This window comes from Artemia sp. Qi Xiang Cuo, chromosome 2 (assembly GCF_049724085.1).
Source record: "Artemia sp. Qi Xiang Cuo chromosome 2, ASM4972408v1, whole genome shotgun sequence".
In the NCBI taxonomy this organism is placed as follows: domain Eukaryota; kingdom Metazoa; phylum Arthropoda; class Branchiopoda; order Anostraca; family Artemiidae; genus Artemia; species Artemia sp. Qi Xiang Cuo.
Window position 1 is genome coordinate 57,143,266 of NC_142795.1, and position 13,626 is coordinate 57,156,891.

At 35.6% G+C, this 13,626-nt stretch overlaps 1 protein-coding gene across 1 annotated transcript in view; it reads right to left on the minus strand.

The window, feature by feature from the left end:
• Positions 1-607: 607 nt before the first annotated feature.
• The window catches only part of LOC148955415 (muscle-specific protein 20-like), an 83,714-nt gene continuing 70,695 nt past the window's right edge, over positions 608-13,626 (minus strand). The window contains exons 4-5 of the mRNA XM_089102194.1: positions 3,863-3,983; positions 608-980 (exon numbers count right to left, since the gene is read on the minus strand). Of these exons, the coding sequence (XP_088958320.1) occupies positions 789-980; positions 3,863-3,983 (313 nt within the window). The 3' untranslated portion in view covers positions 608-788. The remainder of the gene's footprint in view (positions 981-3,862; positions 3,984-13,626) is intronic.

Below are 13,626 nucleotides of genomic sequence, written 5' to 3' on the forward strand. Positions count from 1 at the left end.
ATCTGGAATTGTTGACATTTTCATGAATTAATATCATCATACATTAAATATTCAGCATATTTTCATTAGTTCTTTCTAGTCACCTTGATTATCATAGTGATCTATTATTTATTTGTTCGTCGATGTATTGAAACATTAAAGCATACAGTTCAAAATACATTTAGTTTTCAATAATGCACGAATCATGTAGCAGGCCCTGGAACTTTAATGGATGAGGAGGGGAGGGGGCGGGGTTCAGTAGCGAAACTCCTGTTTGCAGTAATATTTGTTCGTTTTAAGTTTGACTTGAATATCCAATTTAATTTTTACTCATTTTAAGATTTATATATTCAGGTATATCAGAATGTGTTATCTCGATGTTCGATATGACTATTTATTTTAATGTCTATTCCTTTTGGGTTTCATTTGTTCTTTGCTAATAATTCCTTGTCGTTTTATGTTTGAATTATAACAAAACTTTATTTCTGCTCGTCATAATTTTAATATGACTCTTCACTTGTCTACGAAAAACTTCTTTTCCGTACAGTTTTTTTAAGTTAATCTCAGCAATAGCCTTCTTTAAAAAAAATTGTTTTTAGAAGTGTGTGGAGGAACAAGTAAAAATAGATAAGAGAACAAAATATATTAAAACAATAATAGTAACAAGAAAAAATGAGCCAATATTTTAAAAAGAAGCAAAAAAAAATTATGACAACAAACAAAGAAAAATAAATCAAAAATGATAGATTTTTTCCATAGTAGTAAAGTATTCACTTAAACAACAAATTTGTAGCAGCATCGAAGCAATATTATTTTCCTAGTAATATCTTCCTCGTGGCTCCAAAGCTTTGCCCAGATTGAGTAGCTCCTTTGTTAGTGCCATATTGAAGGCCAATCACGGCTTCACCTGCTCTCAATTGTTCTTCTGTAAAAGTTCGACGGTTTTGTGATGCAGGCTTAGGCCCCAGCCATGGGCCTTGCCATTCTGGATGTTTATATGTCTGTGAATAAAAAACGTCTATGTAATTGGTTTCGCCAAGTAATCTAGACATTGAGATTTAATAGAATTTTGCATACAAGGACTATTACGAACTAGCAATTTATTGCAAAAAAAACGGGTATAACATATCCGTGCTGGATCTAGGAGGAGATGCAAGAGAGGATATTCCGTATGATTTAGGGAAAAGAAATGACCAAAATCATTTAATTTTACTCGTTTTAGAACTGCTGAATCCTGTTGTGAGAAATAAAAACAACATTTGGCATCACAATTCATTATCCAACGAAAACTTGTCAATGAGACAATTGCAAGAATGAAAAATTGTACTACCAAAAGTCGAACTTAAGTAGCAAAAGGGAGTAAAAGATAAACCGGCTAATTTCTTCAAGCTACAGAGAGCCTCAATTCTTAAACTAAGGACCTTCATTAATCCTTTTTTTATAGTAAATTGCAATCTAAGTTTATTTAAGGATTGTCCATCCATTGTCTACCCAAATTTGTATGGTAGCCCCGAGCTTAAACACTTATCAACAACTAATATTCGATTTGTAAATGCAGGGTAAAGAGTCCTCTACTTTTACAAATAACCTAGCTCTGAAAGCTAGCGTTAACTAAAAAAAATAGCATTCCGAAGTGAAGATCTTAGTTTTTCGGTAAAATGTAATATAAATATTTAGAATTAAGTATGAGCCAAATTATTATTCTTCTTTTTTACTCACTTTATTTATGGGAATTTTAATGTGATTTGGAACTTAATGAGCTCGAAAGGCAGATGATAAAGAGACTAAAAAATTTGTATATCTCTTTGATTCACAATTGCATAAATTTCTTTCTTCTGTTGTTTTTTATACCAAGATTTCCCTTAAAAAAATGCAAATACTGATCAAATATCCTTAAACTAAAAGGAAACAATGCCAAGAGAAAATATGATAAAAATACTAGTGTGAAGGCCACAAATGATAAAAATACTAGTGTGAAGGCCACAAAGATAAAGACAAGATTGATGAACTGGGTTGTGGGTTGTGCATTGCAACCTAAAGAAACGTAGTAGCTGGAAGCATAAAGATATTGTATCTTTAAAGTATAAAAATTTAATTCCAGTTGGCTGTAATCAGTGAAGGGGACCACTAAAAGACCCCAAAAGCGAAAAGAAGAGATTTAATTGCTTAGGCGTAACAGAAGCTTTTTTACTTGGGGAGAATCAATGATAAAAAAAATCATAAAACAAAAAAGCTGCCGAGGTAGGCTCTGGAGTATATCAGCATGTGAAATAGGGTGGAAGTAATTCTAAGGTACTAGATAATACAAGATATTTATTTTAAAAAATGACTATCGCAAGCCCCGAATTCGCATTTCGGAGTCATAATAAAAAAAATCATAAAAATAGCACAACAACTAAAAAACTGACTAAACAATGCCAAAAACAACAATATCGGAAAAATATAAAAATAAAAAAAAAAGCGTCAACAGTAAACCAACGAGATCCTTGATGAGGGACTACTTTCAGCAGACTGTCATTAGATACTGATAGCATATCTCAGACAGTTAGTAGTAGCAAAATGTAAATAAGGACCGCCTCAGGCTAAAAGTCCCCAGAATTCTACAAAAAATTACCTATCATAACAAAATCCACATAAACGAATTGGTTTTTTATTATAACTTCAAGTATTTAAAATTCATTAAGCTTGAAGTCCTGGGTCAAAAATTCCGACCCTAAGAAAATTTGCCTAATTTTCAAAAAAAGGAGTAAAATACCACCCAAAAAGGAAGTAATCTTGATGAAAATTAAGGCATCAAATTTCTAGCATATCGTAGAAGCCCTACTGCAAAACGAAAAGTAGACTGAGAGTATATTTTCAAGCCAAGGAGGCATTGGCATCATAGAATGAAGATGATGATACGCTACATTTTTTTTTGGGAGAGGAGGAGGACTCTAAAAAACTATGGTTTCGGGTGAAGACGCTCGACTTCAGTAAGTGCATGTACCATGAAAGTACATTTTTGTTGATCTGGCATATCACCCAAATACACATAAACTGTACCTTTTAGTAACGAAATAACTCAAATCAGGAGAGGGAAAGCTAGCACACCCCTGATCTAGGCAGGGATGAGAATACAACAAACTACTTGAAGTTTTTTGTAAGTCTCTTGTAAAGTGGCCAATACAAAACTTATGCATGTGGCTGAATGGAGATAAAATGTTCACCCTTCTCTTGCGAGTGCTTTATTTTCTTTTATGTTAAAAACGCACAGCCATGTAGTGGTAGAACTAACACTCCAAAAACAAACTAACAAAATTTATGAGCTAGTCAATTTAGAAGCCTAACATTCCAACAAGAATTCAGGAATCAAAAAGAGTAAGACACAGCTTAAAACGAATCTTTTATTAAATCTCTATCTTGGGACAGAAATCTATGGTGTTTAGATCACTCTTTCGGAGCTAGGAGAGGGTCATGACCTCTGCCTAAATTTCTAAACACCATTTTTTTGTTCACACTATTTTTTAACGCCAGTTAATAGGCAGGATGGTGAGTAGCTTGTGAAGCATACAGATGTGCATTTTCTGAAAGTGGGTTCATACGCTCTGCTTATTTTTATAAAAATGGAATAATTAGTTAAACTGCAGAACTCAACAGACCTGAAATTGGAAGCTAAATTTTTCAAGCATTTTCAAACGGCTTTCGTTTATTTTTTTACCCTTAGATGAATTGCTGGAATTACAGGTCTTACCACTAACTTCTTTACCCTTACTATGGCTGCGACAGTACTTGCAGCAACATCAGGCATAAGAAAAATACATGAAATATTTTTAGAATAGCTACGTTTTTTCTTAATAACTTTGCTACCAGTTTTAAATACCTTAGCTACATAGATAATACTCACAGTACGTCCTAAAGCGAAAAGGGTTGTTGTAACCATTGCTACATCTTTCCTTTCCCACAAATCAGACGTTTGAAATACATCCTGTTCGGGAACCCCATAGATTTTACATGCTTCCTGGAACCTACAAGAGCATAAAGAAATCATCAGTCTCCACCATTATTTTTTTTTCTTTCATTATTCTTTTGAAAATCAATTTTAAACCTAAATAACTTTGTCCAAGAGACCATTGACAATGTCAGAATAAACTGGCCAAGACAGTTTATACAATTTTTTTTTTTTACCATTTTAAGCCTTTATCTGTCTTTAGCCTTTTCATTTAATTTCATATAGAAAACTATAGAAACTATACCTTGATTATTTATCTAGTTCTTTTTTGGAAAACACGAAATACATGCAAATTTTTAGGGGGGAAACACCCCTAAAAACTCAAGAAATCGGAATGAAAACTGCACTATCAGATTCCACGCATCAGAGAACCTTACTACATAGGTCTGAAGATCCCATTTTTAAAAATGTGGAATTTTATATTTTTTCCCCCGGAGGAAAATCACGGATGCGTGGTTATTTATTTTTTTTTTCCCAGGGGTGATCGTATCAAACCAATGGTCCTAAGAGATTGGAAGAGAGATCAACCAAACAGAAATCAAAAGTTCCAGTATCATTTTTAAGTTACTGGGCCCCTTCCCGCACCCTTTTTGCTCTAAATTCATTCGATCAAAATTTTGATAAAGTTGTTCAACATAGTTGAAGCGGTCCAATAACTACGCCTCTGAAGATGACATGACCCCCTGGGAAAGGGCTGTAAGTTATGAAGTTTGTCCAATATTTGCATATAGTATTTGTTATTAGGATGAATACTAAAATTTTTCAGGGGGGGGGGTTGCAAGAGGGGTTATCTTCCACAAGCAGGATTTTTCACGGGGAGGGAAGTTTCCAGGGGGTGAGCTTTCCAGAGGGAATTCCAGGGATTTTTTAGTGGAGTTGGAATTGTCTAGCGGATTTTTTTGAAGGGGGGAGGTAGGGGGTTGCATACGAGGGGGACTGTCCCTTCCTCAACCTTTGCTCTTTACGCTAAAGTCTTAAGGTTCTTTAAATATACTTCTCGTTCAAATGAGAAGTTTTTGTTTGAGCAGTCTTTCTTAAAGAATTGTGACAAAAAGTCAAACTTTAGCTTAAAGAGCAAGGGTTGAGAAAGGGACATATACGGAATGTATTGGGGCAGACCCCAATAGAAAGTTTATGTCGAACTAACCGAATGGAATTATGTGTATACTACTACTACTACTACTACTACTACTACTACTACTACTACTACTACTACTACTACTAGTAGTACTACTTTTATTGAAACAAATACCCCGGTATACTATTACTAGTGGTGTTTCAACCGTGCTACTAAGGCTAAGGGTATTAAGGTAAAAATTGCAGGGGAAGTTGAACTACATGAAAAATATGCTATGTGAATGCAGGTTGTCAAAAGAGAAATCAGCAATATTTCAGGAACGGCTTAATAAAACAACTACTATTACTAATCCTGCTACGACTGCTGCTACTATGGCTAAGAGTATTAAGGTAAAAATTGCACGGAATGTTGAACTAAATCGAAACATACTATATGAATGTAGGTTGTTAAGGTTGTGAATGCAGGTGTTAAACAACTTTAGGTATTAAGTTGAAACTTTCATTGCAGGATGTTCAGTTGATCAAACGGCAATATGTGCGTACTACTACTACTTCTTACTACTACTACTACTACTACTACTACTACTACTGCTACTACTTCTACTAATACTACAACTACTACTATTACTACTATTACTACTACTAGTACTACTACTACTACTACTACTACTACTACTACTACTACTACTACCACTACTACTACTACTACTACTACTACTACTACTTTTATTGAAACAAATACCACCGGTATACTATTACTAGTGGTGCTTCAGCCGTGCTACTAAGGCTAAGGGTATTAAGGTAAAAATTGCAGGGGATGTTGAACTACATGAAAAATATGCTATGTGAATGCAGGTTGTCAAAAGAGAATCAGCAATATTTCAGGAACGGCTTAATAAAACAACTACTATTACTAATCCTGCTACGACTGCTGCTACTAGGTTGTTAAGGTTGTGAATGCAGGTGTTAAACAGCTTTAGGTATTAAGTTGAAACTTTCATTGCAGGATGTTCAGTTGATCAAACGGCAATATGTGCGTACTACTACTACTTCTTACTACTACTACTACTACTACTACTACTACTGCTACTACTTCTACTAATACTACAACTACTACTATTACTACTATTACTACTACTAGTACTACTACTACTACTACTAACGTTAGTGTAAAGAGCGAGGGTTGAGGAAAGGATAGCCCTCCTCATATACGGAATGTGCTGGGGCAACCCTCAATGGAAAGCTTATGTTGAACCAATCGAATCGCACCATCTATATACTACTACTACTACTTCTACCGCAGCACTATTATTATTATTATTATTATTACTAGTAATAATAATAATAATAACACTATGACTCCTACTAGTATTATTACGATTAAGGGGAATTTTTACTGACTCAAGACAAATGTATGTATGCAGGTTATCAAAAGGCCGCATCATGAATATCCCAGGAACGGCTTCGGGTATCAAGTTGAAACTCTCAAGGCATGTTGAGGGGGAGGTTGAGATAAAAAAAAAATGGCACAATGTGCATATTACTTCTGCTACTACTATCACTAGTACTATTACTGTTCTTCAGGGACTTTAGAGGGGGGATGTTCAAGGCAAAGGGCTTAAGGAGGAGCTTTTAGCGACTGTTGAGGGGGATCTTAAAATAAATCAAAACACATAAAGTGCATGCAGGTTATAAAAAGGGCGTATCAGCAATATTTCAGGAACGGCCTAGAGTATCGGGTTAAAACTGTCAGGACATGTTGAGGGGCATGTTGAACTAGCAAAAAAGGCACTAGGCGAATACTACTACAGCTACCTCTACTAATACACAAACACTACTACTGCTATCACTACTAGTATTCCCACTCCTTCTACAACTACTGTTATCTCTAACGCTAAGGGTATTAAGGTAAAACTCTTAGGGAATGGTTAAAGCGGCGTTCAACTAAATTGTAACACACTATGTGCATGCAGGTTGTTGAAAGGGTGTATCAGCAATATCTCAGGAACAACTTACAGTACTAAGTTGAAACTTAGGGTATTAAGCTAAAACTTTCAGGGCTACTAATATTGCTACTACTACTGCTACTAGCCGACTTCTACAACTACTGCTGCTGCTATTAAACTAAATCAGAACAGTTTAAACGTATCCACGTTTTCAAAACGGCTTAAAAGAGATGTCTTAAACGGGAATAGGGTATTAAGTTAAAATTATTGGAGAAAGTTGATTGGTTTGTAAAACTATATGCATGCAGGTTGGCAAAAGGGTCTATCAAAAACATTATAGTAAAAGCTGACGGCATTAAGTCTAAAATCTCATGCTAGTACTGCAATTACTATAGAACTAAATCAAAATTTTTAAGGGCATTGACGTCACAAAAAGGGCATATATGCAATATCTTAGGCAATGAATAGGGTAGGCCTATTAAGCTGAAATTTTCAGGAAAAATTCAGGGGTGTGTAAAACTAAATGAAAAGGTACTATATGCATGTTGGATGTCGAAAGGGTGAATCAGCAGTATCTCAAGACCACTGAGGGTATTCAGTTGAAACTTCTAGGGACTATTAATACTACTACTACTGCTGCTGTTATTTCTGCTATGGAAATAAATCAAAAGAGTGCATGTGCATCCAGGTTTTTAAAATGGCAAAGATACAATTTCTCAGGAACGGAATAGGCTATTAAGTAGAAAATTTCTGAAAAAGTTTAAGTTGCGATAAAACTAAATCAAAAAGTGCTATTTGCATGCTGTTTGTCAAAATGACATATCAGCAATATCTCGAGAAGGGCTAAAGGTATTAAATTGAAACTCTCAGGGATGCAATTATTAAAACTACTACTACTGTTACTGCTGCTGCTACTGTTGAACCAAATCAAAAGGGTATAAGTGCATCCAGGTTATCAAAATGACAGAGATACAATGTCCAAGCAACGGAATAGGGCATTCTTCGTAAGGGTATAAAGGGTATAAGTGCATCCAGGTTATCAAAATGACATAGATACAATGTCCAAGCAACGGAATACGGCATTATTTTTTTCAGGAAAATTTAGGGGGTTGTAAAACTAAATCAAAAGATGCTATGTGTATCCAGATTGTCAAAAGGGCGTATTTGCAACATCCCAGGGAAAGCTAGGGGTGTTACTTTGGAACTTTAAGAGCAGGTTATTGGGGACGCCAAGCTAAGTCAAAAGACACTATGCCTATCCAATTTTGTCATAATGGTGTATTTGCAATTTCTTAGGATCGGCTACAGGTATTAATCGGAAGCTTTCAGGGCATTTTGAGTACAATATTTAACTGAATTTGGATCTTAAAAAGGCGTGTCAGTATTGTCTCTCGAATGCCTAAGGGCATTAAGGTGAAACTTTCAGGGGATGATTGAGGTGTATGTTGAATTTATTGAAAACGCACTATATGTATGCAGGCTTTCAAAAAAGAATAAGTCATGTTTTAAGAACTGCTGAGGGTATTAAATTGAACTTGTGGGGGCTACTTTAACTACTACTAGTACTTCTGCTGCATTTACCACTACTAGAGCTACTATTTATGCTGCTGCTACTACTACTACTACTGCCACTGCAACTATTTATTACTGCCACTGTGAATATCTACGACTATGACTGCTTGCGTTTGTGACTGCTTGCGTTTCTGACTGCTTTTGACTGCAAATACCTGCAACTGTGACTAATTGTAACTCCAGCCACTTGTGACTGTGAGTCCACCTGCTTTAGACTCCGACTATAACTACTTTAAACTGCTATTGCAGCTACATGCGACTGTGGCTGCAGCAACTACTTGTGTCTGCAGCTACTTAGGCCTGTGGCTGTAACTACTCGCGACTATGACTCCAAATAATTGACACAGTGACTGTTACTATTTACGTCTGTGAATATTTGTGGCTGCTACTTCAACTACCTGGAACTACGACTGCAACTACTTGCGACTTCCTGGAAAATTCCATGAAGTTTGACCTTAATACCCTTAGCCCTTTCAGAAACGCCAAGGATCAAACATTCCGCCCTTCCCCAATGATAAATTCTGTATGTAAACAATGGCCAATTTGCTTATTTACAAAATTTCCCCATGGGGTTGTGGAGGGCAAAGCATCGTCGGAGGTATAGTTATTAGACCGTTTGATTATTTTGAAAAAATGGCTAATTGAAAATTTCAATCAGTGTTGATAGGGAATCTAAAACGGTGAGGGGGTTGGCTATTTACCTTCTGATGGCTTTTCAATGCTCCCTTCGTCACGCCCTGAAAGTTTCCGCTTAATACCCTTAGTCGTTCCTGAGATATTGCTGGCACACCCTTTTTACAACCAGCATGTACACAGTGTGTTTTGGTTTTGATCAACCCCCCCCCTCCCCCAGCATTTCCAGAAAGTAATGTCAAGTAGAAGTAATTGCATTCGCAAGTAGTCACAATCACAGTCGCAAGCAGCTACAATTAATTGCAGTAGCAAGTAGTCATAGTTGAAGTCACAAAGGGGCACAGTCGTAAGCAGTCGTAGTCGCAGAAATAGTAGTATTAGTTCTGGCCCTGAATATTTCAAGTTAATACCCTTAGCCGTCCCTAAGATATTTCGGATATTTTGATAACCTTGATGCTCATAGTATCTTTTGATTTACTTTAATATCCCCTTCAATATTTCCAGGAGTTTCACTTTAATGCCCGTAACCTTTTCGGGCCCACCCAAGATCAAACATTCCTCTTTTTCAAATTATTAGTCCTTTACGTAAACAACTGGCGAATTGCATAATTTACAACCCTCGTCCCAAGGGCTGTTGGTGGTATAGTATCTCCAGAAGTATAGTTACTAGATCTTTTGAAAATTTTAAACAGAATGGCTATTTCAGAATTTCAATCAGTTTTGAGGGGTACATCTAAAAAGGTGAGAGAGGTTAGTTGTCCTCTGGTCAAATTCTCAGTATCCCGCTTTACATACCCAATAAGTTTTTATTTAGTACCTTCAGCTGTTCCTGAGATATTACCGATACGCCTTTTTGGCAACAAGCATGCACCTATTATTTTTTTACTTTGTTCGACAGTTTTTTTTTAAGTTCACCTTAATCTATTTGGAGTTTTTGGAGACCTGGGATTAGACATGAGCCCCCTTCCCAGTAACAAACTCTATATTTAAACAATGGTTAACTTACATAATTTACAGCCCTTTTCCCTAGGGTTTTGAGGGGTTATATCATCCCTGGATACATGGTTATTTGACCTTTATACTATTTTAAATAAGATGGTTATATCCAATTTTGATCAGATATCTTCAAGGGGAGGGAAGCAAAAAAAGTGCGGTTGGGGGAGGGGGGGGGGGAGGATTGCTCTCCTATCCGTTTTACTGTTAAAAAAGGGCACTAAACTGAATTTCCAATCCTATGAATCCCCTTTGAACTTTTCGCAATCACCCTTTCCGTATGAAATGGACCTGAAAAAAAGAATAATGCATTGAAGGCTTATGGCTAATTACTATTGGCAACGCAAGAGTGTTGGCTCTGATACAATTTATATTCTTCCAAAACTCAAGAAATAAAGTAGTAATATATTAGTGACCGCAAAGTTGCTAAGCTGAATTAAAAATGGCATACTGATTTATAAGGTAACTTATTGGTCTGAATAGCTGCAATATCAAGAGCTAGTAATATAAATTTGAAGGTCTGGAGACATACTTTAGTATTTTTCAAAATCAAGAAGAAATAAAATAATGTCGACTACAGTAATTCAATTACTTCTACTAATCATCAAACATTCATTTTAAAAACAAAAACAAAGTTAATAATTAAATTGGGCCCATTTTAACAAAGTTACTTCAGATTAAGTGAATTCAAGTCATATAAAAACGTCACTGTGTTTCTTATGTACTAAAAGCATTACATTGTGTTGTGTTTTCAGTAAAGTACTAGTTCTGCATTAATATCCCATGGACAGAGAAGCAATAGTTTTGTCCGTTTTAAGTTGTTATTTTGCTCTTTACTTCGATCAGAAAAACTTAGTTTTTTGTGTCAACTTCAGCAGCATAAATCCAGTCTTGAAGTGTTCCTTTACTTAGCAATCCATTTTTTGGGGGATAGATCCAGCGAAAAGATCTACATTTCCGCATGGAATACAGTACATCATTTAGCACGAAAAAGGGAGGGGACAAATCGTTCAAAACAACGTATCTTTAGCTGTAAGAAAAATACCTAACCTGACCATTTTATACCATAGTCGGAAACTCCGACTAAGCATAACATTAAATTGTTAATTTCAGTTTATACGATCAAACTAACTTGAAAATAGAGTTACAAATCTCAAAACCCAGCCCCGCCCCTCCCCCAACCTCCAATAAAATAGAAGTTCGGTGCCTAGAGGATGGGCTGTCTATACCTAAATCCCTTCTAATGTATTTATGATCTATCAGAGGCAACGCTGTAGCGTTGCCTATAGCAAAGGCCATACGGCTCCAATGTTTTATTATTTATTGTTATTTTTTTTTCCCAGATGCACTTCATATGGAAGGGGTCGTCGTAGAACCTTCAAAGGGGGCTAATTCGATTGGAAATTGAGAGTTCTAGCGCAATTTTTAATAGTCGAAAGTGAATGGCGGGCAACTAGCCCCCCCCCCAAGCCCCACATTCCCAACAACATATCCCATGAAAATTTAGAGAGCCATTTTATTCCGTGTGGTTGAATTCCGCATAGTACATATTTTTATGATGAGAAAAATCCCCCAAAGTCCCCAGGGCAATGGTGCTAATTTATGCCCTGGCGGCTTATAAGGTTTTTATTGAAGGCGTTGTCGTAGAAACTTCAAAAAAGGTTCATTCGATTTGAAATTCCGAGGGCTAGTGCCCTTTGTAATAGTCGAAAGAGATTTGAGGGCAACTAACCCCCCTTTCACGCCCACTTTATCCCCAAACACATCCAATCAAAATTTTAAGACAGCCATTTTATTAAACGTAATTTTAAGTTCTGGAAATTATGTCTTTGAGGATTACAACTCCCCCAAAGCCCGCAGGGCAAGGGTTGTAATTTAAGGATTCTCCGAATCCTTCATATTATATCTTGTGGAAGGAATGCTCGTCTAAACTTTAGAGAGGGCTCATTTTATTGTAAATTGAAAGTTCTTGTTCACTTTTTAAGAGCAAAAAGAGGTTGAGAGAGGATAATTAGCCCCTCTCCCTCCTCCACGCCCTAAATGCATCAGATAAAAATTTTGAGATAGACATTTTGTTAAATAGTTCAAAGTTCTGATAACGAAAAACTCCGGTGTCGACACAGCCCACCAGGGCCCGGGGGTAGGCGTTGTAAGTTATGCCCTGGGGCATAACTTATTAAGGGGGTTTTATAACTCATGGGACGGGGCTTCGTATGGGAAGAACACATAGGAAATCTATTATAATAATCCAATTATAAGGTTAAAATACATACTCTGTGATAGATGGAAAATTGCTTTGGCACAAAAATTCCTATTAAGGTCAATTCCAAACAGTCGTGATCCCTTTGTGTCAGCAAGTGAAATGGTCTAAACCCCTTTATTGGAGCTATTTTTTCAATCAATTCATTGTTGTCAATCGCTGTCCACAAGTTATACAAGCTGTCTATTGTTCATATATAAGGTTTTTATATCAAAGAGGTAATCGTATAGACTTTTAAAAAAGCCTCATTCGATTTCAATTGAAAGTTCTAGATCCGTTTTTTAAAGTCAAGAGTGATCGGACAGTAAAAAGCACCCCCCATGCCATAAAAACTTCAAACTTTTTGCAATCAAAACGAACAAAAATTAATAAAAAAAGCTTTCCGAAAAATAAGTTTTTCAAAGAAAAGTAAAGGCCATTTTAAACTTAAGCTCAGGAGATACAAATACCTGTTAAAATTCAAACTCAAAACTACCAGAAATTACTATTAAAGAATGAATGAAACCCAAAACGAACAGAAATTAAATAAACAATCACAGCAAACAAACATTCAACAACTAATAATATAAATGAATAAATAAATCTTAAAACGAGTAATGCTTAGATTGAATATGAAAATCAAGCTTAAAGCGAAAACAAATATTTTGCTATTAAAGTATAAATGAAACCTAAAACGAACAGAAATTAAATAAACAATCAATGCGAACAAATATACAATATATATTAATGTAAATAAATAAATAAATCTTAAAACGAGTGAAACTTAAATTGAATATGCAAATCAATGATCGATAAAAACAACTACAAACAAGATTTTGGGTATCGTCTCACTGCAGAAGCCTAAAACCTACTACGTCACTGGTGCTTTACTGAAAACGAATTGTATTACAAATGTTTTCTTTTGTACTTAATATTGAAAATAAATATTAAAATTACAGTAAAATTTTGAACTGATGAGCTTTCAGCAATTAATATCATTATGCATCAAATATTCAGTTTAATTTATTAGTTCTTTTCAAGATTGGTCAAGACAAGTATAGTTTCACTACAAGCAAAATTTGGATACTGCCCCCTTCTTTAACTTTAAAAACCTAAAGCCTTCTGCGTCATCGGTGCTTCACTGAAAACGAATTACTCGTATAATACAAATTTATTATTTTCCAGTTCTTACAGAATTG